The sequence below is a fragment of the Lepisma saccharinum genome, chromosome 4 (genome assembly GCF_977018435.1).
Source record: "Lepisma saccharinum chromosome 4, izLepSacc3.1, whole genome shotgun sequence".
Lineage (NCBI taxonomy): Eukaryota > Metazoa > Arthropoda > Insecta > Zygentoma > Lepismatidae > Lepisma > Lepisma saccharinum.
Genome location: NC_139232.1, coordinates 65167605 through 65193705, shown reverse-complemented (window position 1 = coordinate 65193705; position 26101 = coordinate 65167605). Strand labels below are relative to the sequence as shown.

Sequence of the window (26101 nt, the reverse complement as noted above, 5' to 3'; positions counted from 1 at the left end):
CTGGACGTGATGACGTAATTGTGCAGGTGTTCTGCAACAGGTTTTCAGCAGTCAATCATTCACAAGGACATGTTAACGGAAAGGCAATATCTGAACTCAGCATGAAATACTATTTTTTTTAAACACACTTTTCTCCTTCAGCAATGTTGAAACATGTGTGAGTTCAATATTACTTAAATAAGGCGAAAATTATTCACATAATAAACGGAAGAAAAATAAATGCCAACAACGTTTTTTGGGAGAAAAATAATTTGTTTACATATTTTTTTAAAAAAATGTTCAAATTTCATTGAAAAAGGCAAAAAAAGGCATTATAATTAAAAATAGGCAGTGGGGTCCCAAATAGGCAAAATAGGCAAAATGAAAAGGCTTCTAAAACATTCGAAACAACATAAAAAACGTATATCTGGAAAAATTTATGCAGTAAATAAAAAGAGGCATTTTGCCTAACTTCCGGGCTCTATTAATAAGTATAAAGACATGTCATCCGATCTCTAGTCTGAAAAGTGTAGAAAACTTGCCGGAATGTTAACACATGAAGGCTACTGAATTAAAAGATGAACTAAAAGTGCATTCGCCTATAATACAACAATGACACCAAAGGAGACCTTCAATTGATAAAGGGTCATTATTTTGCACCTAATGTGAGTGTAGAACTTCGAATTTATTTACTTTGTTGGTAACCGTGGCAAGTGGCGAACAAAGTTTTTTCTTGGAACTGAAGGCTAAAAGGAATACTATCTTCAGTCAATCATGTCTGAAACAAGCTTGTTTCCATTTTATGCAAGATAGCATTATACGAAAAAGAATATTACATGCAAATGTAAAGAAAGTTCCCTGTGCATATAGCACCATGTCATGAAGGTATATTTAGGGGATGTGAGAGTAGGGCCACACACATTCTCGATTACGGCCATTTTGGATGTGATGTGATCAGGGTTGACCCCCCAGGTACCCATTAATTTAAGGCTGGGTGAACCCCAGAGCTGCTTTATGCGGAGACAAGGTTGGAAATAATTCAGACCTTAGATCACCCACCCCGATGGCGCAGTGGTAACGTCGTCGCCTTGTAATCAAGGGGTCCCGGGTTCGATACCCGGTGGAGGCACAAGTGGTTCGGATCCCACTTTAAACTGTAGGTCCAGTCCCGATTAGCCTTACTGTGCATAAAGTGGACTTAAAACAACAAATCAATTAGATCACCCACGCGGGAGATCCAGGAATAGTATTACATGTAATATACTATTAATAATCCAATCATATATCACAGACCTACAACGGTTAACTTGCCAAGCCTTCATTTCTTTCGTAATACGAACTTGTTACATTTAAGATACGTTTAAGAGAGAGAGAGAGTGTGTGTTCATAAAATATAATAATAATAATAATAATGTAAAATTAGTGTTGCATTTCTTAGTTTTACTGTGGTCGAGCGAGATATCCTTTTGTGCTTAATAGTAGCCTATTGAAATTGCGCCAGAAGTCTCATTATTTACATTATAGTTTAATGTTTTACTTAGAAATATATTGATTTTCAATTTCCCGTTGCTGCCTAATGACGGGGGGAGTTCGACAGGGAGCGGAATCTGGCTGAGCGGGAATGGTTTATGAGTGCATCTAAAAATTACTGAAATGAAGGACCAGTTCTAGTCTAGATCGCGTCTTGATGCGTGGAATTTATTTAGAGGCAGCGTGTGAATACAGTAGTGAGTGGATTGTAATTTTGTGAATGATATGTGCTGTGTTGTGTAGTAAACTGAAATGAGGGACATAATTAACAAGCTGTCTATTCGGCTTACGAATGACGATAAGCTTCAAATCGTTGTGGATTTTTCTTGTATGTCCACTTTATGAACAGATAAGCTAATGGGGATCGGACTTACAGTTAAAGTGGTATCTAAACCACCATGTATCGAACCCGGGACCCCTTAGTTTAAAGGAGACTACGTAACCACTGCTCCAACAAGGAGTACCCAAACTTAAAATCATGAAAATAGGTAGGTTAAAATTTTATTTTTATTCTCGTATATAGGCCTACATAATATTTCACAATATGGGCCTCTTATTCATGTAAATAAGAATGAAATTCTTGAAATCCTTTCCTTACTGACAGTGTACATTTCCACGTTTTATTTATGAGGTATATATTTTTAATCAGAGTCACATTAATTCAACCCGCCACCCCAAATGAGTTAAAAAAACAAAAACACCCCCACCAGCAAATTTTTGTCCATTCGAACACTATGATATGGTGCGATAGCCCAGGTTCTTAACCCAGTATACGCCATTGTTCTGGACATGTGGCGTTAACATTTCATTAGAAAATTCGTCAGCATGTTCGTATTAATTAGCAGAATGTACCGAAATGACCGACAAACGTTACATTGTAAAACCATTTACTGAATAATATATTATTGGAGAGAGTGAATGGAGTTGGTTAACGAGATTTTAACTGGCCCCAGTTTGGCTACGGGCCTGATAGCGACAGACACCGGTCTCTAGGGGTGTGCGGGATCCCGAAAAGTCGGGACCGGGATCGGGAAAAAAATTCCCGTCCCAATTCCGACCTCGGAAAATGACTTTCCGACTTTTCGGGATGCCGAGCAGTCGGGAAATACTGAATGGTAATTTTAAAAAGTTGATAATTCTCGACGTTTTCAGCATTACAAGTGTCTGGAACTTATCGGAAATGGTTTTTTATTCCAGAAATTTAAAAACAATCACTGAAGTTGAAAATTATGTTTAGAATTCGAGATTTTCAGAGCTTCGGGAAATTTCGAACATTTCCCGTCCCAAAAAAAATGGCGAATTTTTCCCGTCCCAAATGTCGGGATTAAAAAAAATTCCTGTCCCGACCAAAAAAATTCTGTCCCGCACACCTCTACCGGTCTCGAAAGACATTAATGCACTGACCATACGACGTCCAGAAAAGCCGCTTGCCAGGCCGTGGCGAGGCTGTTCTGTTACTGATTCTATGTTTTGCCAATTTCTTCTTCTCACCAAAAACATAATACATAGTTTGTTTCATGCTTGTTTATTTATGTATTTATGTATAATGTGTGCGATTTTTGTGTGTGTGTGTGGGGGGGGGGATAAATCTACACATTATATTCCTGATGTTACCTTTAATCATATGCTTACAACATATTCTGTGCTCTTCCAAGAACAAAACAACTGGATCCGCCCGTGGAGTAAGCCGTTTCTTTCTTTTATAAGTCACGCAGTGTAACTTTCTCACAGCTCGTACTTTTCTTGTAGCGTTCGGCACGTTAATATATGACGTATTTCCTGTAACATGGATCTCTTTTTCTGGATTACCGAGCGCAACTAATATCGATATGCTGACTTGACTCGAATCGTTGGACTTCGATTCTGCGAACATCACAACTCGATAATCTAATCCACCCCCCCCCGATTTTTTATGGTAACAGAAAAACGTAAGTTGTATTTTTAAAAAGAAGTAAACAGAAAGTATATATTATGTTGTTGCAGGGGGAACTACATCTGTAACATGTTTTGAAATTTTATGATTTTACTGCGGGTGACTGTGTTTAAAAAGTAAACGAAAGTAAACTATCATAGTGTAAATGTATAGCAGCATAAGAAACGAACAAATATGATATTCTGAAATGCTAAGCAGAACAATTCCGTAGATTTAGTTCTTTACTTGAAAATTTCGTAGTTCGTAAGCTTATGATGATGTGTTGAGACATCTGCCGGGTGTATTCGGCGAGGGCATATTTGACTCACGTGACGAGGGCTGTCCAATTACGTCAGCTCTTGGACTCCCATACGTGGCATGAGGAACGAAATCTGCTCCACGTCCGCCATTTTGATAGTTATTAGTTGTTTGCAGGTGAGTATATATTTGTTTCCTTTTAGGTACACGTAGAGATGCGTTTAAACTGTTAGACCTGTCGTAGTGTAGAGATTAGAACAAACCTGTGGCAAAAGGTAGGTGATACACAGAATTTGATATCAACGTATACAAGGATACAAAATTATTCATTGAATGTTGTCGGTTGTCAAACGCCATGAAGTCCATTCCCTTGTTGTTCTCGAGTTCATATATGTTTGTGAAATACAATCCCTTTTCAGAACTTTTAGACGATTTAATTGTTGTAGAATTAATTAAATTTTATGTAAATTTTAATTTCGTGTGTTATATTTCGACTCAACTTCGACCCTGAAATAACTCCATTTACTATGCATAGGCAATAAGATAAGTACGAAAAAAGCCGATCACATACTGTTATTTAGTTGGGAAATTTACGATGTAATGTTTTACTGTAAGTTCATCGTCATATGCCGGAAAAAACTTTCATCTCGTACTGGAACTTTTATAGTATTTGGGTTTTGTATTAAAATACAAAATAGGCAGACACCTTATGTTATGTAAACGGATTTTTGCAAGTAATATATTGAACGGGCACGAATACTGATTTAGAATAGAATCTTCGTAAGGTATATTCTATTTGTGCATGAATATGACGATATTTACTTTTTTATTTATGTACTATCGCCTATGCATTTATGTTTACAAGTATTTTCGGATTTAATTTGTCCGTCCTTGAAAATACAAGGAAATATATGATGAGGCCGCCGTATCGTATATGATTCATCGCCAATACGTCACAGATTTGGAAAGAATAAGAAAGAAATAGGTTCAGCTATTAGTTCCTATACAGCTATGAATTTCGACAGCAAATTCAATCTTGTTTTTTTTTATTTAATTCAAATTCAGTACTTGAATTCCCTTTTGATTTTTAAAATGAGTGTAAATTGACCATGTACCACTCTGTTGATCTTTATTGCTGTCTGCATTTGGAGGTTATACAGTATTGGTGCTCTTCAATCCTTGCACTGAAGGATACACTACATTTCCTTATGTGTTGTGTACAACTTAAAAACATGCTGTCTACAACCTTTTTTTTTTTGTGACTTCTAAAAGACACTTAATAGTCCACTTATTTTCCATGCTGTGCTCCCTTGAACTTATGCTTGCCGGCCAACAAGGCTCTGGTATCTAGACCCATAACAAGTATAGTCGTCTGAAGGGTTGTGTGTTGTCCTGTGTTTTACCAATGTATATGCTGGGAGCCTCAGATTTTAGCATATGTATGGTTTGTTTTTAGTTCTTGATGAGTTTTAGTAGTTTTACACTAAAATTAATTAATTCATTAAGAGCTCTGTCCGTTTTAATGACACCAATAAACATGAATCAACCATTTTTTAAATGAATGGTATGACTTGAGAAGACTGGACCCCTCTCCGATTTTCTTCATATATGACATACTCACGAATCTGAAGTTAAAATTTGTCGGTCACATCTAGAAATTGCGAAGCATTGACGCTAGCCTCACGAACCATTGGCACGTGGTTAGGTTAGGCAAACATGGTTAAAATTTGGGTACTACTTTACTATACCGGAGACACCTGTCAATGATTTATTTCACAATTTTTTACATTGCTAACGTACTATTCTGGGTTGCAGAACATTTCTTTAGGTGAAATAATGGATTTCTAACTAAAATAATGTCTATTTCTTACATACGATAGCCCCACGAACCATCACGGGGACGAGGTATGCCTACTAGGTTAGGTTAGGCCTGTTAGGTTAGGTTCCATTAGAACTCCTTTCGTTCAATTTAGCATATACGGACAACATCGGAATTACAAATTCCACGACATCTTCCACACCCGGCAACAACTTCACGACGCATCGTCGACACGTCATGTTGTAGCAGCAGCAATAGTGCGTATTGTGCTCTCATACAGAAAGCAAATTTCGGCAGCAGCAATAGCACGTCGGAAATACATTTTCGTAGAAAACCACATGCATTCGCATTAAAATGGATAAAAACTACATTCCCGAACATCAACAACGCTACAGAAAATTATTTGCGTAAGTACTTTCTCCTTTAAATTTGAAGAAATCAGTCTCCCGTATAGTAAAGTGTTACCAACATTTGGTGTCGTGGTAGTGTCAGGAATATATATATATATTTGGTTGTGAAACAAAAAAATTCGCAAAAATCGACAGTTTCCATTCCGAAAACTAACGCCTTATTTTTGCTTATTTTGCAATTTATAGACGTTTCCGACAAATTTTAACTTCAGATTCGTGATTAGGAGGCCTCAATTAGTGACTGTGACAAATATGAAGAAAATTGGAGAGGGGTCCGGTCATCTCAAGTCGTTCCGAAAGAATTATTCCTTACTTCACTCACTTTATTAAAACATAGGAATCTTGTAAAAAAAAACAGGGCTGTGACTACTTTCACCAGGTGGTGAGAGTAGTGAAAGTTCAGAAGACCAGAAATCACATGAGATGTTTGGAAGTAATTTTAATGTTAACAACCCTAAATCTGACCTGCCTAACCTAACAACAAAAAACATTTTAGGAATGTTGACATTAGCTGCAGCAGTTCATATAAACACCTGGTATTTTTCTAATTCTCATGCCGGGCCCTGTGGCCGAGTGGTTAGCACATCGTGCTGCGACGCTAAGGGTCCCGGGTTCAAATCCTGCTCGGGCTTGGTTGTTTGCGAATGTCCATTCATCAGTTACATCACTCAACCCCATCTTCGCAAATTAGCCAAGAGGCACAAAATGCAAAGTGAAATAAACTAAATCAATCAATCAACCTAATTCTCATAAGGTGCAGAAATGAATTACTTGTTGCCTGCATGGAAGTAAGTGCACACCGATGTAAGCTTGATACAAGGCAACAATTAAAGAACACTCATCCATGTAATAGGCCACGCCAGGTTGTAGATCATGCCCACATGAAGTTCAGAACCTTTTGAAATTAGCACCAAAGCGTATTACTACATTGCTCATAGTTACAGAATTGCCCCAGATTCCTATTTTGTTACCTTGACATACCTTGACAAGATTTCTAGGCTTCCAGTAGAAGGGTATGTTTTGGCTTACTACAGTGGAACCACAGGCAAAAGAGCCTGCATAGACCCGCGACCCCTGTACATTCTACTCCCAGGTGGAGGAGAGGGGCAGAGCTGAGCATAGTTCCTTAAGACATGAGTTGAACCAATGAAGGGGAAGGTGCACGGAGACTTTTGAGTGAGTGTTCTTTTCTTTGTAGTCTCCTAAAGGTGCGCATACATGTGCGAACCGAACCGTTTGTGAACCGTTTGCTGAAATTATTCTTACAAGGAACTTCCAAAGATCCATGGGAAACCGCGAACCACAGCCAATCAGTGTTCAACTTGTCATCATGTCTTCATGTGAGGACAAGTATGCAATTTTGGTGATGAGTGGTGCAGCTTTGTGCAAGAAGAAGAGGAAACAACGACGTTGGTGGCACACCAACCTGTATAAAAAACGCACTGGTACTGAGGTTATGATGGATTTGAAGTCACATTTTTCCGCACAAATATTCATCTCGACACCTATTTCTGATTATGATCCCAGAGTAAAGATTTGGTTTCATAAATACCAATAAGTTTTAGTGCATTTTCCTATGACCACTGCATAATTACATCAAAAACTGCAACAAAACCAATACAAAATCTGGAGGTTCACGAGCAGACCAAAAGCAACGAACTACACACGATGCCGCCCCAGTGTGAACTGCGAACACCTTTGTGTTCGTCAGAAAAACCGACAGGAGATGGATCGCTATGAACTGTTCACAAGCAGTTCACCCGGTCCTGCAAACCACGTCCCAATAGTGAGAACAGGCGGTTCGCCAACGGTTTGGTTCGCACATATATACGCACGCACCTTAAGACTTCCTGTTTCAACTGAGTGTGCTCATAAGTGTGTAAAATGTTTTAAAAAGAACAAATATAGTGGGTGTTGACCTGTTTATGGTTAATGTTGCATGTTAATTGCAATGGCATAATACGATTTTCTCTTGGGGCTTGCGCACCATGTTCATTGAAGGAGACTAAACAACACTACTGAAGCTAGATACCAAAGTGAACACAAATGTTTCAGCTCTTTCAAAAATTTCTACATTGAAGTATATCCCTTCTTGGGAAAATAATTATTTTGAGTAGTTATGGCTGCACGGATCAATTGTGATGGAAAGTTAAACAGAGAATGATAAAAAGGCTAACCTGTTTCGAAAAGCAATAGGTGGATAAATATTTGATAACTGTTTCTCTTAATGCAAAATTTATACAATTTTCTGTCCATGTTACTAATTTATAGTCATCAGAGTTATAGAAATATTAAATTTTGGTTGATATGTTCTAAATTTTAGGTTTTTCATGATGCACAATTTCAGAAGTTAATACATGTTATGCCCTTTTCCTTCTATTTTTGGGCTTATTATTGTGTTTTTGCCTATCTATTTGTCCAGTTTTTAGTGCTTGTAAGTCCATTCTGTACTTACAATGTATCCTATTGGGCATACCATAAAACAATGCCCTTAATTGTGTTCTAGCCTATAGGTGCGTTCCGAAAGCCTTAACGAATCGAAGAAAAGTAACTGGCCTTGTCAACCTGGTGAAACCAGTTATTTTACAGACTTATGAGATGCTCTCGACGAAAATGCAGGTGCAGCAAACACTGTTATTCATTTAATCACATTGTAGGAAGAGTTAAGCCACACCCATCTTGTGCATGTTGCTTCATATCGCTCTCTCTTAAAAATATAATATATGCCATCATGCACGCACGTTGTCTGCGAGCAGCAGACTATTCTCACCAAACAAACGAGCCTCCTGGCCCGTGCGTTGGTGAATCTCATTCTTTCACGAGATGCACGGAATCAGACTTTCGGGACATGTGGTACATTGGGTCAATGGCACCATTATTTGATTGTATTAACCTTGAATTTCATATTTTCTTGCAACTGGCCTTTCAATTTTTACAACAAAGGTGAAAAATTTAAAATTTACATGGCATTAATAAATACAGTTGTACAGCATCCTATGATGCTGGGGGTCCCAGGTTCAAATCTTAACCTGGACATGTGTGTTCTTTGTGAATATCCCTTCATCACTCGCCCACATCATTTCAATTAGTGAAAATCAATCCTGAATTAAATATATATATACAAAAACTAAATTCAGTCGCCTTGTAAATGTGAGATGAAGAATTGAGTAATGAATTGAATTGTACTTTTCAGCTTCAGTCAACAATTTCTCTGTACCTTCTGTCTCATCATGGTAATGTCTCTTTTTGTGCAATTTCATGAGTACCACACTTGAAGTTATTGTATAAAATTTGTTTTCAAAGAACATCTCACATCCAGCTTTATATTTTTCATGAATTTACTACATGCACAAAATGTACCAAATACTTTGTTCATCCCATATTTGTGCATTGAGTGTCGAGTTTCATTAAGGTTGGCTAAGGTATCAACTGTTCCTAGCTTATTTTCATTGATTCACATTTGCATTTGTTGTGAAGTAGAGCATACATTGGGCCAGTTTTGTTTGACAACTGTCTCCCTACACCAAGTCAGACTGAGATATCTTCTAGTTATTTCGTCAGTAGCTGCAGAAAGCATCATCTTAAATTTCAAAACGTCAAAATATAGAAATAGAATAACGAGGAAATAAGAGACATATACCATAGAAATAACAATCATAAACAAACATAAATCATTTTTTTTTGCGATCAATAGATAAAGAAGAAAATGAACTAATTTCTGACAATAGCAAAGAAACTGTTTATGATTGTTTCACATAGCATTGGTAATGCCATCATTATCAGAGGTCAAACATGTGTTACAATCTTTCAATTTCATTTTATCACTATTAATCCATATCTTCACAATTCTTCTTTCTAAATTTCCCACAATTGGCAGAAATCTGATGGAAAATAAACCAAATCAATCATTCAAAAACAGGGCTATACATATACTGGGCACTACCTCACCCCACGATCCGTGGGGCCAACCCTCCACAAGAACTATGAAGATGGTGAATGTTAACCATGTGGTAACACCATGTGTTCAATGGTTAACCTATGAGAATTTGAATATTCTTGCATGATGGCTTGATCATGAAAGAAATATTCACACAGTGTAAGTAATGCACGTGCATTTACTGCTTGTCTGGCCAGTTTTGTACTCTCCTGTTCACATAAAGTGGCACAATTTATAGGGTTAACAGTTGAATGTGCCACTTTATCTGATCAGGAGTGTATGAGATAGAGAACTGACCTGATGTTGCTCTTCACTGCTTGATTTGAAAATTTCAGAGAATGTCTTGTCTATTCAGTATGAATCTTGCAACTAAAAATATTTTTTTTTGGGCGGGAGGGGGTTGTCTGATCATTTCTGGGGTGAAGCTGATAAGAAATGTAGATGAAAGTATTGTGAGGGAACAAAAAAGCAGGGTAGTGGCCAGAAAGGAATCAAAAAGTGAGAGGCAGAAGTAGGTTGCCAGTGGAGGCAAGATTCACCAAGCATGAGCAGTTAACTTCCATATTTCCTTTGTTAAAGCTGTACATCCTTGATAAAAGCAGATTCTCACTCATATATACATATTGGTCTTGAGAAGATCCTATCTTACATTTCTGATAAACAATATATCAACATTAGCTGACCTCCCTGGCAGAGTGGTTAGCACAGCTGGCTACGAAGCTAAGGGTCAACGGTTCAAATCCCAGCCTGGGCATGGGTATTATTTGCGAGTTTGCCTTCATCATATCATCACCCATTGTCATCATTGCGATTAGTCAATAGGCAGAAAAGCGATGGTAAATAACAAATAATTTAAAAAATCATGTGTACATAGACATTAAAATTATTTTTATTTGATTGTCATGCCCTTAGGGGCACTTGATTCTAGTATTTCTGTGACATACCTGCTTCAGAGTGTACCTAGATATTATAAATTCTGTTAACAAAGTTTAGACAGGGAAGGCAACACTGGTTGGCAAGGTAACCCTGCAATGTTGGATCAAACAACAACCAGTATCAATGTGTGTTTGGGTGTCATAGCGGAAAGGTGATTTTCACTGCGAGTCAAATTGAGTGGGTTGTATACGAGAACCGTGTGGCAGTAATCGCACTGCACAAAGTTGGCAAATCACCATCGCACATTTTCAACACCCTGAAAATGCTAATATCAGCAGGATGTTTGTGCATTGGACCATCAACAGATACTGTGACACAGGGACAATTGAGGACCGCCCCAGGAAAGATAGACTTCGCAGCTTGAGGAGCCAGAAGCTTGTGAAAGCAGTGGCGGTGAAGATTCTACAAAATCCTGTCAGGAAACAAGCAGTGAGCTCGAGAGCTGAACATTTAGAAAATGTCAATGTCGCGTGTGCTTATGGGTGAAGTATTGGTCACTTCCTCACTCCACAGCTTAAGGTCCAGAAGGAGCAGAAAATAAAAAGCCTCCTTCAGCATTACGCAAATGGTGACCACTGGAGGATCCTTTTCACGAACGAAAAAATCTTCACGATTGAAGAGTTACAATCGTCAAAACGACCGTGTTTATGCCTCGACATCCCAGGAAGCTCGTGAAAACACATGATGGTTTGGGGGGAGGTTTCGTAGGATGGCACAACTGACCTCCACTTCTGGGAACATGATGTGAAAACATCTGCAAAAGTGTACCATGCGACAGTGTTGGAGCCACTTGTGAAATATTTTACCTGCACCATGTTCAACAATGAGCCGGGGAGCTTCCAGCAGGACTCAACATCGGCCCACAAGGCAAAGACCACATAGGAGTGGCTTCAGAGGAATGTGCCTGATAAATTGCTCCAGCTGATTGGCCCTCCAGCAGCCCCGACCTCAGCCCATTGGACTAGAGGTTGTGGTCAGTTTTGGAGGGCATGGTCTGTAGGAAGAGGCATCCAAACTTTGTGAGAATCAAGCATTCTCTTGTGAAGGCAGTGGCGGACTTTTCCCTCGAAACCATGCATGCTGCGATCGATGACCGGCCTCAGAGACTTCGGGCCTGTGTGAAGGCCAGAGGTGGCCATTTTGAACAGTGATTTCTGCTCTGTGTTGGCGAGATCTGTGCCTGAAGTCATTATTAACTTTGTAACAGAATTTATGATATGACAAGGTGAATACCCTTTAAGTAATGCAATATATTGTCATTGAAATGAAATTATTGTACAAAATATGCCATGACATTCACTTTCCAAGAGGAGTCTTGGTCCTTCCATATATAGCTACTAGCTACTCTGCCCTTTGTGTGCCCTTGAATTTGGGTAAATCAAGATTTTTGCTGATTGCATATCAGTGTTGTTGTTTTTTTAATTTTAATGTTGTGTTCTGTGTAACTCGTGATCCTTGAAAAATGCATCATGTTGAAACTGTTACAAGTAGTGGTACATGAAAGCAGTCTCCTGGAATATTATTGTGAATGCTGTAGCAGAAGTTAAAACATTTAATTTTCAGAATTTGTCAGTGTGACTGTCAAAAAGTTATTACTGATACAGGTTCCAGAATGATGTAGGTTCTACATATTTATTGTTGTTGCTGTGTCTGTAAATATGTGTTTTACTTAGCACTCATTATTCTTTTTATTGCAGGGAGCCAAGTATTAAAAAAGAACTTCCAAGATGGGGAATATGTTTGCAAATCTCTTCAAAGGCCTTTTCGGCAAGAAAGAGATGAGAATACTAATGGTTGGATTAGATGCTGCTGGAAAAACAACAATTCTCTACAAACTTAAATTAGGAGAAATTGTTACGACCATTCCCACAATTGGTAAGTGTAAAAGTGAAAAATTCCAATTAACGGGTATAGTTTTTTTTGTCAGTCATGAATTTGGTCTTAAATTTGTAATAATACGTATGTACCTGTGGTTGCCTCATGAAAAATTTTGTTTTGAAAAGGTTCCAAGTTTAATTATTGTTATGGTTAAAAGGTTTTTTAAAAAATCTCATTGTTCTTTGCACTGTATTTCCAAGTAATTATAGGCTAGATATGGGTTCAAAATAATTTGACTGTTACTGTGAGAGATCACAATTTTACTCCTCATACTTAACACTTAACGTAGTTTGTGGTCTCAGCCTACATCTTGCGGCAACAAAATATATTGTATGTGAAGACACGAATGCTGGTGAATTGTGAAGTTTTTATTAGCAAGTAACCTGAATTCCACTTTTCTGAATATTAGTGACAATGGTTCTACATTAGCATGCAATGTTATATGGTGTACGGTTTTAGAAGTGATATCGAGTGGGGCCACACAGAGTTTGTCTATGGCGACCAACCAATGACAGGAGCACACCATTGTACAGTTAGGAAACTGCTGTGTGCAAGTTAAATGCCATGTTCTGAAGTTTTCATAAAAATTCGCCACTTTATGGTTCACCATAAGATGGGAGAAGACATTTTGAACCTGACTGTCCTACAGCTGGCGTTATCATTTCTCGAAGAAACGCTGGGAAACAACTCGTCTCAACATGCACGTAATGACCCTTTAATTTTCCTTCAGTCTGTTTTTTTATGTTGGCAACAGAGTTGGGGCTTGGGAAAACAATGGGTATTATGTTCGTCTCAATATACACAATGACCCATCATTGTCGTTGGTGCAACATTGCGAGTCTGAGTCAGTTTTAGTTCTTATATTCTGCAATGAGATGATACTATAATCCTGTGTAGGAATATTCACTATATTATTTCACTGTACTCATATGTACTGTATATGCATTATAAAAAAAGATACTTGAATATTGAACACAGCAAATTCTCTGTCTTTCTGTTAGTTTGGCAACAGCACAATAGCACTGACAGCGTATTGGCTGAACTCGTATTCCTTCTAAAAGTGTATACCATATAGTTGGACATTACCCATTATCTAGTGCTTTGTTTCAAGAGAACATGTTTTTTTCTGTCTTTAGGTGGACCTTTTTTTTTTTTTTTTTTTTTAAACTACAAATACATATTGCCGTGGAGCATAAATGAGAACAGAATTTTGGGGGTCACTGTGGAGTAGAGGAACTTGTAGTAAAATCACATGTCTGTTGTAAGTTTAATCCCCACCACTAACTAAAAAGAAATTTGTTCACCTAAAAATGTTGTCAGAATAAGTATAGTTAAAAGCGCTAGGCATTGGGTAATGTCAGATTAGAATTGCATGCTAATGTAGGACCATTGTCACTAACATTCAGAGAAATTGAATTCTAGTTTATTTCCTATAAAAAATAACTCAACACAAAAATGAATTTCACTTTTTTACAACACACAAGCTTGGTTAACTTTTCATTTGAAATTTTCAAGGGCAAATAGGTAAGTAAACTATATGGCAGAATGAGTTCTGACGTTTCTCTGCAGTTGTACACATAGTCTGATGTGTATAGGGCTGAACATTTGCAAGCTATAAAAGTGCTGTGTGTCCAGAAATGTGCAGTGGCCATGCCAATTTCAGAACTAATGCTCAGGGATAAGAAATTATTGGTAAGGTTTATTATTACTGACACTTTGCATTTAAGATACGTGAGTTGTGCTTCAATAGAGTTGTTAACACAAGTCTAGTTAGTTCCAGAGCTAAAGTCTATTCCAGCCTGTAAAATAAAGTAGTGAGAAACAGGAGGTAGGTTAATAAAGTCATTGCCAGCGACTGCTACAACTCTTCAGATACAATTAAAGTTGGCTTGTTTTAGCAAGAAAGTGGATGTGGCAAGATATGGCCTGGTTGTCTAAAAATCCCAGGTTTTTGGGCTGCAGTAGAACAGAATTTATTATTTATTGCAGGAGACAAGATGAAAAAATAATTTTTAATGCAGCAAAATGTAAAATCTAGGAAAATTTTGTAACATTTTGCTATGTTGGGACAATCAAGATTGAATGTATAATGTGGGAAAATGTAAAATCTGGGATAATAGCCTAATAATTGGGTCTCTACTGTAGCTTCTCTAATACTAAATTAGTTCCTTCAGTAAGTAATGGGGTGGACAGAGAAATATTAGTAGAAATAGTAACCCTCTTTAGCCCAGGTTATTCATAAAAACATCAGCCTTGGTTACACCACTGCAAATGAACTAAAGATAATGTCGTATTGCTAAGAGGACATACACATTGACTTTGTGGGTCATGGTGTTTGCCAACCGTAGATGTGTACATGTTCGGTCTTTTGTGGGCATGGTGTTGAACCATTGTTGAAATCTGACTAGCATATTTTCAATATGGAGAACTCTCAAGAAAACATACTGTTTCCTAGATTTGAAGAAATATCAATTTAATTGTAAATTGCAAATGAGTACAATCTGAATTATTTTATATGAACAGCAGATAAAATTGATTAGTCTCCTCTACATCAGTGTTTTTATATTTTTGTTTTTGCACAGTGCGTTGTAACTCTAGGAATTATTTATTAAGTATTCTGGCATAAGTGTTTTTTTTTTTTGTTTTTTTTAATTGCTATTAGTTTCAAAATTGTTCAGTACCAAACTTCTTGTGGAAGTTGTAAGGTCATGAAATAAGACAAAAATATAAGAGATGACATTTATGTAACTTAGCTAATGTTATCTATTGATGTCACAGTAGTATTGCTTAGATTATGAAAGGTTTACTGATGTAGATACAAAATCTTGCATCGAAATCCATGAACAGGTGCATATTTTCATACTGGAATTGTTAGTAACCTCACAGCCGCACTCCGGATCCGACACTGTGCAACGCAACACCATGAGTTATTTTGTGTCAGCTAAAATCTGATTGCAGATTTCGTCGATGTACAAAATAGGTGTAGGTCTGTCTTTTATAAATTTGGAAGCAGGTTAACGATACATAATAACAGTTTACAACAGAATCAATGTATTAATGTATGTGTAGAATTAATGTAGAATTTTACATGTTGTAAATCGAGTCAGTTTATTTTACTTTAATGCATTGGTTATGTCACGTACCAAAATATTGTATTTACTAAACAATTACTTCCTAGAAATATATTCAGACAAAACAAAACAAATGAAAGCAGGCTTCTCGTGTTCAGTCATCATGGCAGCTGATGAAGAGGCCATTGCAGTATGTCCCTATTATTTTGTGTGTTTGGAAGACAATAGAACCTCCCGCAGTTGGTGGACGCTTCCAAGGAATGCATATAAACGAATGTACGTGGGCTTTTAACTGTGTCAGAATATATTCACATTTAATTTGCAATTAAATTAAAATATCACCACCATGATACTGTCCCCCAGTTCAGAAATTTTGGCGTGAAGTTGCCCCCATTTCCGGTCTGTACTTACGAGGTGTGTGCCTGGATTGAATGAATTCGCGCTTGCACAGGTTGTTTTGTCGCAAGCTGCTCTTGCGATACCAAATTCCCCAGACATTCGCAAACCGTAGCTACGTCTAGAGTGAAATGTTTCGTCCGGTGTGCGGCTGCCCATAAGAGCCTCATGTTAAACATTCCGCGAGTCGGTTTGCAACAAATATGACTTGTCCCGTTGTGTCATATCCGGTGTGGGGCTGGCCTTAGCAAGCTGTCATTTCTAGAAAACAAAATGTTATATGAATTTACATTATAAATGTCAGTGTTGTAAAAAAATCAATTGAAAATAGTGTCAAATGACACATTATTATGTAATACAAGGCATCCTAAGCTTTCTTGAACTTCCATAGCTTTACACATAAAAATGTGTATAAAACTTTCATCTCTCTACGGCACTTAGTTCTCAAGCTACGATAATTTTTTGGTGCATTGTGGCAAGTTTGAAAAGTGCACATAATTCATATTGGTGGCCGCGGTGGCTCAGTCGGTAACGCGTCTGACTACCATGCTCAAGGTCCCGGGTTCGATCCCCGGCCGGTTCAAATCCGGGAACTTTTCTAACGATGGAAGCGGCCCCGGCGCCCACCCAGCGTCGAATAACATGTGTACCTGGGGGAAACCCTGGGGGGTAAAGGCGGTCAGGGGCGTGATGCTGATCACATCACCCCCACTCACGACCGGATCAAGAAAGTGTGGGGCGTTACCCCCACACCCCCTATACGCCTTCATGGCGTAGTGCTAATCACAGGGGAACACTTTACTTTTTTTTTTTTTTTTTACATAATTCATATTGAATTATTGGCAGGACATATTTGATTATAATGAATGTGAATCTTATTTAACACAAGACATATTTTCTGGAATACATGGGTAATTCCCCTTGTACTTACATGTACTTTCGAAAGATCGAAAAACATAATTTTTTGTATTATCAGTTTATGCATTTGGAGCAACCCACGTAAAAAATAAATTCTGTGTTCTATGTATGGACTCTAACAATTGCTAGTCTGTACTGTTTTTACAGTATTTTATAGCTTCTTAAGATCAGCATTTTATTCTACTTGCAACTCACAACGTTACTCAGCTGCTTACACAAGATATTTTCATTGCTAATGTTTGTAGAAATCTGATCAGTTTGATTAAGGAAAAATACTTGAGTAACACACATCATTGCATCCCAGTGTAAAACATATGACAACGTAAATTCTCTTCAAACACAGCAGTGCTGGTACCTCCATTGGAAAAGTTCATATAAAGTAGTTGTCAATAAATAAAAACAATATTAAAATACCATACAACAATATTTGAAAACCTAACATGTCACTTACCTTCACACAAACAAGTAACATGATGCAGAGGTTTTTCATATATTTACGGTTTTTCATGTATTTCCGGTTTTTTCCACAAAACAACATGTACTTTCTTTATTCGTTTTCCAAGAAGCAAGTTTTTAAAATATTATCTTTGTATGAGTGTGTGTCCCTAATGAGGTCATGTTCCATTTAATGTGTGTCTTTGATGGTGAATATCTTGCTTCAGTTTTGTGGAACTCTCTAATGGACTCATTTTTCTTTCCATAGGCTTTAATGTGGAGACAGTAGAATACAAGAACATCAGCTTCACAGTATGGGATGTAGGCGGCCAAGACAAAATTCGACCTTTATGGAGACATTACTTCCAAAATACACAGGTACATGTGGAAAATGTTTATGTAATTGTGATTTTTATGTGGTCTGGGTATGCACAATGCATTCAGTTTGGCTCGGGATTGAGGTAGCATGTGATGCAGTTGGTTGAAAAGTATTTTGTCTCTGAAATCAAAAATGGTGTCAGTAACAATTGAATGTGATTTTAGTCAATGTAATTCCCTTTCACATTGACGTACTTGGCACAACACTCAAAGGATCATGTCGTGGACACTATCAATATTTTCCTCAGTCACTGTGTTTTCCACAAAGATCATGTACTTTCATCATCTCTGCTCATCCCCCCTTCTCTGAAATCTGTAGGGCAGTCGTTGGGTTGCTTTAAGTCAAGTAGTCTTAAATTCCCTTGGCTCCAGTATTCTTGGAGAAGCGTTACTTGATGACAACTCTCTTCTCAGTTTTTGGAAAATTCACACTATTGCATGGTCACCTCAAATGAAATTTTACACAACGGACTAAATGGATTTTCAGGCTGAAAACTCAAAACTCTAATATGCGATAGCTGCTTGGTGAGGACCTAAGCTGATTAATCAATGTCTGAGTAGTTTGTGTGTGTGTGTGTAAAAGAGAGAGGGAGGGAGGGGTATGGTTGCACCAACTTTTACACTTTCTTGGTGTGTTACAGATATGAGCTTAAGGGCAGGAACAGTCACTTTCTTGGAGCAACTTCGTAATTAATGCTATCCTCATAGGCAGTTTTCCAGACCTCTTACATCCTTGCACATGAACTGTACCTACTGTTTGTAAGATAGCTAAAGTACATTCAGTCATAAATAATGGCTTCATGTGACTTTTGGAAGCAATATAACTAACACATTGCTTTTTTGAGTAAGCCAACCTTGCTCTAAACATACTATTTAAATTGTAATGGAAATAGATACTTTCAAGTCTCTTTTGTTCCTATTAGCCTCTTTGCATAAATGTCAGTAAAGAAGCGAAACAGGCAAGACCAAAAATGACGTAGGTTCTACAGGTCAAGTGAACTTGCAATACCGCTCTGCAAAACATGCAACATGATGGCATGCCCCATTAGCTTCTTATGAAGTTGGTAGGATCACTCGGGAAAGGAAGAGAAATGTGATGGCATGGTATTTTGTAACAATGTTGATTGCACATTTGTAACTCTTCTGTTATTTAAGAAGGTTAGAATAAAAAGTTTTCAAGATATTATGCTTTACATTTTAATAAATGGCATTCCGGGCATATGGGTTTGTAGGTAAAATTACCACTCCCTGTACATGTAAGTGGCCTGTAATTGAATGCAAGATGCTGACATTTGGGGTGTAAGGGGTGATGCTTTGCGAAGACAACCAAGTGTTAACCTCCATTCCACATAGTACACTATGGACTGCATTTTGCAGACTAACTAGGCTCTGGCATCTGGAATTACAGCCAGTATAATCCTTCTTGGGGCTCGAGTTGTGTCGTCCATATATTTTTTGACATTTTGTCATTCTAGTCCTAAGAGAGCAAGAAGATACGAAAATTTTCCAGAACATATATTTAACTGCATAATGAGTTCTCGGCAATAGTCCGCTGAAGAACAATAATTAAAGTATCACTCCGTCCATGTGTGTGTGTTTTCTATTAATATAAAAGTTATGCAGTGTTCTGCCCTGCCCCTGGTAAGAAATTATTGTTTTTTATCTTATGTAATTATTCAATTGTGAAAGATTTTGAATTTTTTTATTGTTATTATGCACAATATTTAAATTTTAGTTTATTATATTTCCTTTTTCGTGCCTACTTATTCGTGTAGTTTTCAGTGCCCAGAAATCCAAGTTTTAATCATTACATAAATTTGTGCTACACAGATACCTGAATTTCTTGGAAATTTGTTCATAAATAAAACATGGAAAGGAGAGATTAGTTTAACTTTGAAAGGCATATTATATGTTTATCAGTTGTTTTGTTTGTGTGAAATAATGTTAACATTCCTTGTGGTGTCCCTCAAGGCACTTTACTCGGCCCCTCTCTTCTTATTTGCTCTGTATATAAACAACCTCCCAACGGTGCTTAACTGCTGTAAATACCATATCTATGCCGATGATTTTCAGTTATATTTCTCTCTCCCCCCGCAAGAAATTCTGCATGCAATAGAAATTGTGAACAATGACCTTAAACAAATAAGTACTTGGTCTGCACACCATGGCTTACATCTAAACCCGACTAAAACCCAGTGTATTCTTGTAGGTGCCCCTAGAATTTTGAGCAAAGTAAATAAATCTAGCCTCCCTAGACTCAACGTAAATGATACGCATCTGCCCTTCTCCACTACTGTTAAGAATCTAAGTGTGATACTCAACCACCATCTCACCTGGGCAGAGCATGTTAACTCAGTACCTAGAAGAGCTTTCGGTGCATTGCATTCACTTGATCGGCTCAAAAACTTCCTTCCTAAACACATAAAATTTAAACTGGTCCAGTCTCTTGTATTTCCCATTGTTGTACTTGGTTCCTGGGCAGCAAGACGTTTTTATTTAATTCTCTCAAATCCAGTACAGGCCTTACACCTCCATCTGGCTTGTCCACAACATGCATCGGACTTACATGCACACTATTGGAGTTTTTGATGGTTTCCCAGTCAATCTATTTTTGCAATTCTTTCTCTACTGCTTTTCTCTTTGAGAAAGGTATGGAGTACTGTCTGGATACGATTGGTTTATGTGTATCCACCTCAATTTTATATACATATACATCAGTTAACCCTGGACGTTGACTAAAGATGTCTTTGTTTTCTTAGAATGTATTCCAATTCTTCCTTCTCTTCTTTGGAGATACCTTGGCATTCATCGACTTTGGCCTGTATTTCTTCCACTGATTTGTTATATTCAACTTCAATTTTTTTCATTTCCCTTCATGCTTCCGTCGTATTCTTCATTATATACTGCATCACTTTCATTAAACACAATACTTTACATATTAATGCCAACTTTCTGATCTTCTTCTTTGTCCATAGCAATATCAATTCTGCCTTTTCCTAACGATTCCAGGTTCAATCTTCTTTCCTTTATGTATAAATGCCCATCATAGTTTTCTAAGAACGGTACTCCCAATATGATGTCACTTCTTAACCTTTTGACGACTAGAAATTTGACTTCGAAGTTAACTTCTCCCTTATTTATTATCACTTTTACTGTCCCTTAGATCTTATATCCTTCCTTGCCAGCTGCCATAACCAACCTAACCCTGTCTTTCTCAGATGCATCCAGCTTTACCTGGTGATATTTTCCTTTGATTCTCTTCCAACACTTCCGCAATCAATTCAACATCTGACCTTTAATTCTATTATTCTGGCCTTGACATAAAATGTTCTTCCTGGTTTCAAATTTTCAAAGTTGGTTTCCCCAGTAAGATATAATTTCAAATCTCCATTCCATTTTTTATCCACTTCTCTCTTCATATTCTCTTTGCTTTCATTCGCCCTCACGCCTGTAAGAGCTCTACATGTTTGTTGTTCTTGGCTGTTCAACATTCCTCACCTTGTCGTTTGGCAACTGCCACTCGCCGTTTCTTCTCTCGTCACATACTTGGCTTCTTACAAGTTCCACAGCTTCACTTTTCTTTTCGTTCATTTGTATACTCTTCTGTCATCTTCCTCGTTGCCACTATTCTTTTGGTAACGTCTTTCATCTTGTTCAGCTCTGCACCCTGGGTTTACATCTCTTCCATATTGTCGATAATAGCTTCTTCCTCTGTATCCTGGATTTCTTCTATTATAGTTTCCATTACCTTCTTGTCTGGGATTCCTTCTCTGGCCACCTTCGTCATCTCCTGAAAACAGTCTTCCTCTTTCCTGAAACGTGTTTCTCAACCCTACATTCCTGACTACAAACTCCTGTCTTCTGAACTTAGTTTCTGGGTGGTGCTCTTCTTCCACTTTTTGCCTCTTTGGATAGTAACTTACCTCGCATTCATTCCTTTCTCTTTCCCATGAACCTTGTGTCATCTTTAACATATCATCAGTCCTTAAATAATCTATCAGGTCATCCTCCTTAATTTTACTACAGCTATGGCTCTCTGTATCCTTATAGGTAGAGTTTGGTGTCTTACTAGCTCGTCTTCACTCCATTTTTCGTTTAAATTTCTAAAACTTCTCAACATTTCCCACGTGTGCTCTTTTAAGCTTTCCACCTTTGACCAATCCATGTATCTTTTCTTCAATGTCTCCAACTCATGACTACTGTACTATTCCGAGAACTTCTTGCTAAATTCCTCAAATGTTTTGAACATATGTTGGTTCAGCTGATACCACCCTGCTGCGGATTGTTCAAAGCAACTTTCAATGAGATCTAGTATCGTGTGCTCTGGAATTCTTATTTACGTCTGCACTTCTCTGAGATGTTTCCGTTGAACTTGGGTAAATGTTGTGATTCATTTGGTCTAGGAATTCTCGTTTTATATATCTCCATCCCCGAATAATTTTCATTCAACGTGTTTGACAGTCTTCCATTATCGCTTCCTTCTTCACTGCCTCTCCTTTTCCTTTTCTTTCTTTGTGATGATCTTCTAAATTTTTCTTCTTCTGTTGTCGACTTGTCATCACTGCTTTCCCTTTTATTTCCTTGTATTCCTTGCTTCTGTCATATCTCACTTGACTATATCCTATCGGGGTTCAACTCACGTTACATTGGTCATACGATAATAATGCAAATATTTTTGTGTTCCTTACATGCCAGTGATAATTTCAATGTGCATGTCGACACTGTCATGTAATTTTTTCTTGGGGGAAGGGGGGGAATCTTCATTTTTTCTGAAATTTTGGAATTTTGGGGTTCTCCCCTCCCCCGCCACATATACGCAGAATTTGCATAAATTTTATATAGTCTGAATCGTTGGTTCATTCCACGTACAACGGTATATCATTCATCTCTCTAGAGCAATTAGCCTCCGATCTAATTTAATTGAAACTCTGCATTTTGCTCAACCTGTGAAAATGGCCTTGTGCTCCAAAAGGTTAAACTGTAGGTCCAATCCTGATTAGCCTTTCTGTGCATAAAGTGGACTTAAAACAACAATTTTAAAAAATCTTGGAAACTACACACAGCGGTAGAAAAAATGCAAGGTGCCTGATAACCATGGCTCCTGAAAATTTTCACCTGACACCCGAATTTTTAAATTCAGTTAAAAATAGGTTTTTTTAAATATTTCTTGTTCTTTTACGGATATTTCCATGACTTTTTTATTAATAAAAAATACAGTATGTGTGTTTTCTGTATCACATGGATCATTAAATAAGAATAATAACTATGCCATTATGAGTTTTTGCATTGTGCTAGCTGAATTTCAAAATTTCAGCGATATGGTAGAGTTGGCCATATATTAGAAAATTATGTAACACATGTAGTTTTTGTTGTTTCAGTTAATTTTCCCTCCAAGAAGTATGTTTATTTTCATGCATTATTATTTCTTTTCCCTAGAAGTATGTCTTTTCAATTAAACTTTGCATGGTTGTAGGAATGTACCACTGCTAGATCATCAGCATCGGCATAAAGTCAAACCTCTCCATTTTTTCCTGGTCTTCCACCACTCCTCTCTTTTAATGGTGTTCCAATCTTGTCCTCTTCTTTTAACACTCTCCACTATGTGACTTTTTCCACCAACTTCTTGGTCTCCCCTTTGGCCTTACTCCCACTCCTTTTGCATTGTAAAGCTCTTACTGGTAGTCTTTCTGCATCCATCCTCTTCATGTGTCCGAACCATCTCATCTATTCCTGATCTATCCTGTCCTGAAGCTTCACCACCCCCACTGTCTGTTGGATCTCATCATTCCTTATTCTGTCCCTTCTAGTCTACCCCAATATACTCCTTAAAAATTTCATCTCTCACTGCCTGCATCAATTTTTTTTTTTTTGGTCCAAGTGTCTGCTCCATAAGTAATTATTGTCACATAGTATGTGTCATATATTACCTTGCATTTCATTGGTACATCCCTGTTCCATATTAATCTTTGAACGCTTTCAAATAGTCCACCACCCATTTGTCCTCTTCTGTTTACATCCTTATCTATTCTTCACTTCTCTCAATTACGCTTCCTAGATATTTGAAACTCTCCATCATTTCCATACTTGTAGTGCCTATCATGTAATTTTCTTATGGTGAATATCAGATCTACTGTTGATCGATCTGCCTCTTCTAAATTCATTCCGTTCCTCTCTCATGTTCAGCTCTGTTACTTCCCTTATTCTTTTCTCATACACCTTTGCTGAGTGGCACATGAGTGTTATTCCTCTATAGTTTTTCAGTCCTTTCTGTCACCCTTCTTGAATATGGGAACTATTAGTCCCTTTGTCCAATCTCTTGGCACTTCTCTCTCTTGCCACATTGTTTTCAACACACTGTACACACCAATCACTCCTACTCCTAGTATCATTTCCACTGGCACTTCATCTATTCTAGGTGCTCTACCTCTCTACCTCTCTTCATTCTCTTCAGTGCTTCCTCCACTTCTTTCAATGTGAGATTTATTTTCCACATTCAGCAATTTCTCAATGATTTCTCCACATTCTCCTTATTTCTTCATCTCTTCTGAAACATTTCCTCTTTCATCCCTTACCTTACAGCTGTCTCCTCTTTTTCTTCTCCCTCTCTCACTAATCCATACAATACTTTCTTGTTCCCATCTGCATCTTCTTCTAGCACTTTGGCCCATTCTTCTATCCACTTTCTTCTTTCCTCCTCTACTACTGTTCTTGCCTCTTTCTTCTTTTCCATGTCCTTTTTTTTGTGCATTTTGTGATGTAACTTTAAACCATTTTCTAAACGCATCATTTTTTGTTTTTCACTGCCTCTCTAGTTCTGCCATTCAACCATGGTGTTTCTTTTCTTGCTCGTCCTTCCACATACCTTTTCGTCTGCCTCTACTAATTCTGTTTTAAATCTTATCCATTCTGTTTCTATTCCTTTGGGTTCATCTCTTGGCACTTTAGTTTGTAATAGTTCTTGATATTTCTCTTTATCATCTTATCTTTCAATTTCCACACTTATCCTTCTCTCTTGTTCCTACCTTCTATCTTTTATTTTCCATCTCCTCACATCTTGTACTAGTAGCCTGTGGTCACTGTCTAAGTTGTCACTGGGTTTTACTTTAATGTTGTTCATTATCTTGTGTACTTCCTTGTTTACCAATATATAATCTACTGTATTTCAGACTTTTATTATTCCAACTGTATCTTATAATTTTATGACTGTCATATTTCTTCTTAAACCAGCTATTACCTACTAACAGTCAGTTTCTCTTACGAAGGTCCAGTAGCCTCCTTCCCTCCTCATTCCTCTGTCCCCATCCATCTGCCCCAAGTATTTCCGTATACCTTTTCCTGTCTCTCCCACTTGTTCATTAAAATCGCCCATCACAATTTGCCATTCCTTTCCTATATGTTCTTCCAAGTCGTCTTCAAATTTTTCTTTCTCCTCCCTTGTACATCCTGTTTGTGAGGCATACACTTAATTATTTTTATTACTTTTCCACTGATTTGTTATTCTATCCTTTATCCTTCTACTTTTTCACTTATTCCACTTCTGACTGCAAATCCAACCTCACTTCTGCCCTCTTTAGTGCCTGCCCAGTACATTTCGCTTCTTCCTTTCCATTTTGTTTTGCTCATTCCAAAGATGTCTATTCCTCTTCTCTCCGTTAGATCCTCAATTTCTTCAGTCCTTCCTGTCAGTGTTCCCACACTGTTTACAATTTCCAGTCCGGCTTTCTTCTTTTTTTCCTCGAATTTTTATTTTTTCGGCTGTCAGCTAATTAGGCCTGTCAACCTACACCTGGGTGGTGGGGCTGCCACCTGTGGTTTTTCAGGTACACCCTTGTTTTTCTGTCGGGGTTCCAACTCCCTTAGCCTTTCTGGATCCCTCCAGGCTCACAATGCAGGGGTGGGGGCAAACTCTTTTATGGTGGTGTACATTTTTCATTCACTTCTCTCTATTGTAGTGGCCACATGGATGTACCAAATGCCATTTTTTAAATGTATAAATTTCACCTCTACTAAAAGACGAAGAAAAACAACCGATTTCATCTCCCTATAAAAATTAGTTCTCGAGCTATGATTTTTTTTTGTACATCACAGCAAGGTCCTATCCGGAGAGGGTTTACACTCATGTGAGGATCCATCCTCTAAAGGTTAAAACTACTACTCTGCTTCAAATTATATTTCACATGGAAACTGGAATTTATGTTGGGAGCTGTTGAGGATATGTTGATTAAATGTTATTACTATTACATT

The 26101-nt window shown here is 37.7% G+C and overlaps 1 protein-coding gene across 2 annotated transcripts in view; it reads left to right on the top strand.

Moving 5' to 3' along the window:
* The first annotated feature begins 3717 nt into the window (after positions 1-3717).
* Positions 3718-26101, top strand: part of LOC145986530 (ADP-ribosylation factor 1) — a 34614-nt gene continuing 12230 nt past the window's right edge. Inside the window, exons 1-3 of one of the 2 annotated variants that reach the window (XM_083120647.1) lie at positions 3718-3856; positions 12479-12656; positions 17748-17857. In XM_083120647.1, the coding sequence (XP_082976773.1) occupies positions 12509-12656; positions 17748-17857 (258 nt within the window). In that variant the 5' untranslated portion in view covers positions 3718-3856; positions 12479-12508. Of the gene's footprint in view, positions 3857-3929; positions 3955-12478; positions 12657-17747; positions 17858-26101 lie in introns of those variants that run through there. The other variant, XM_083120648.1, reaches the window with a different exon arrangement.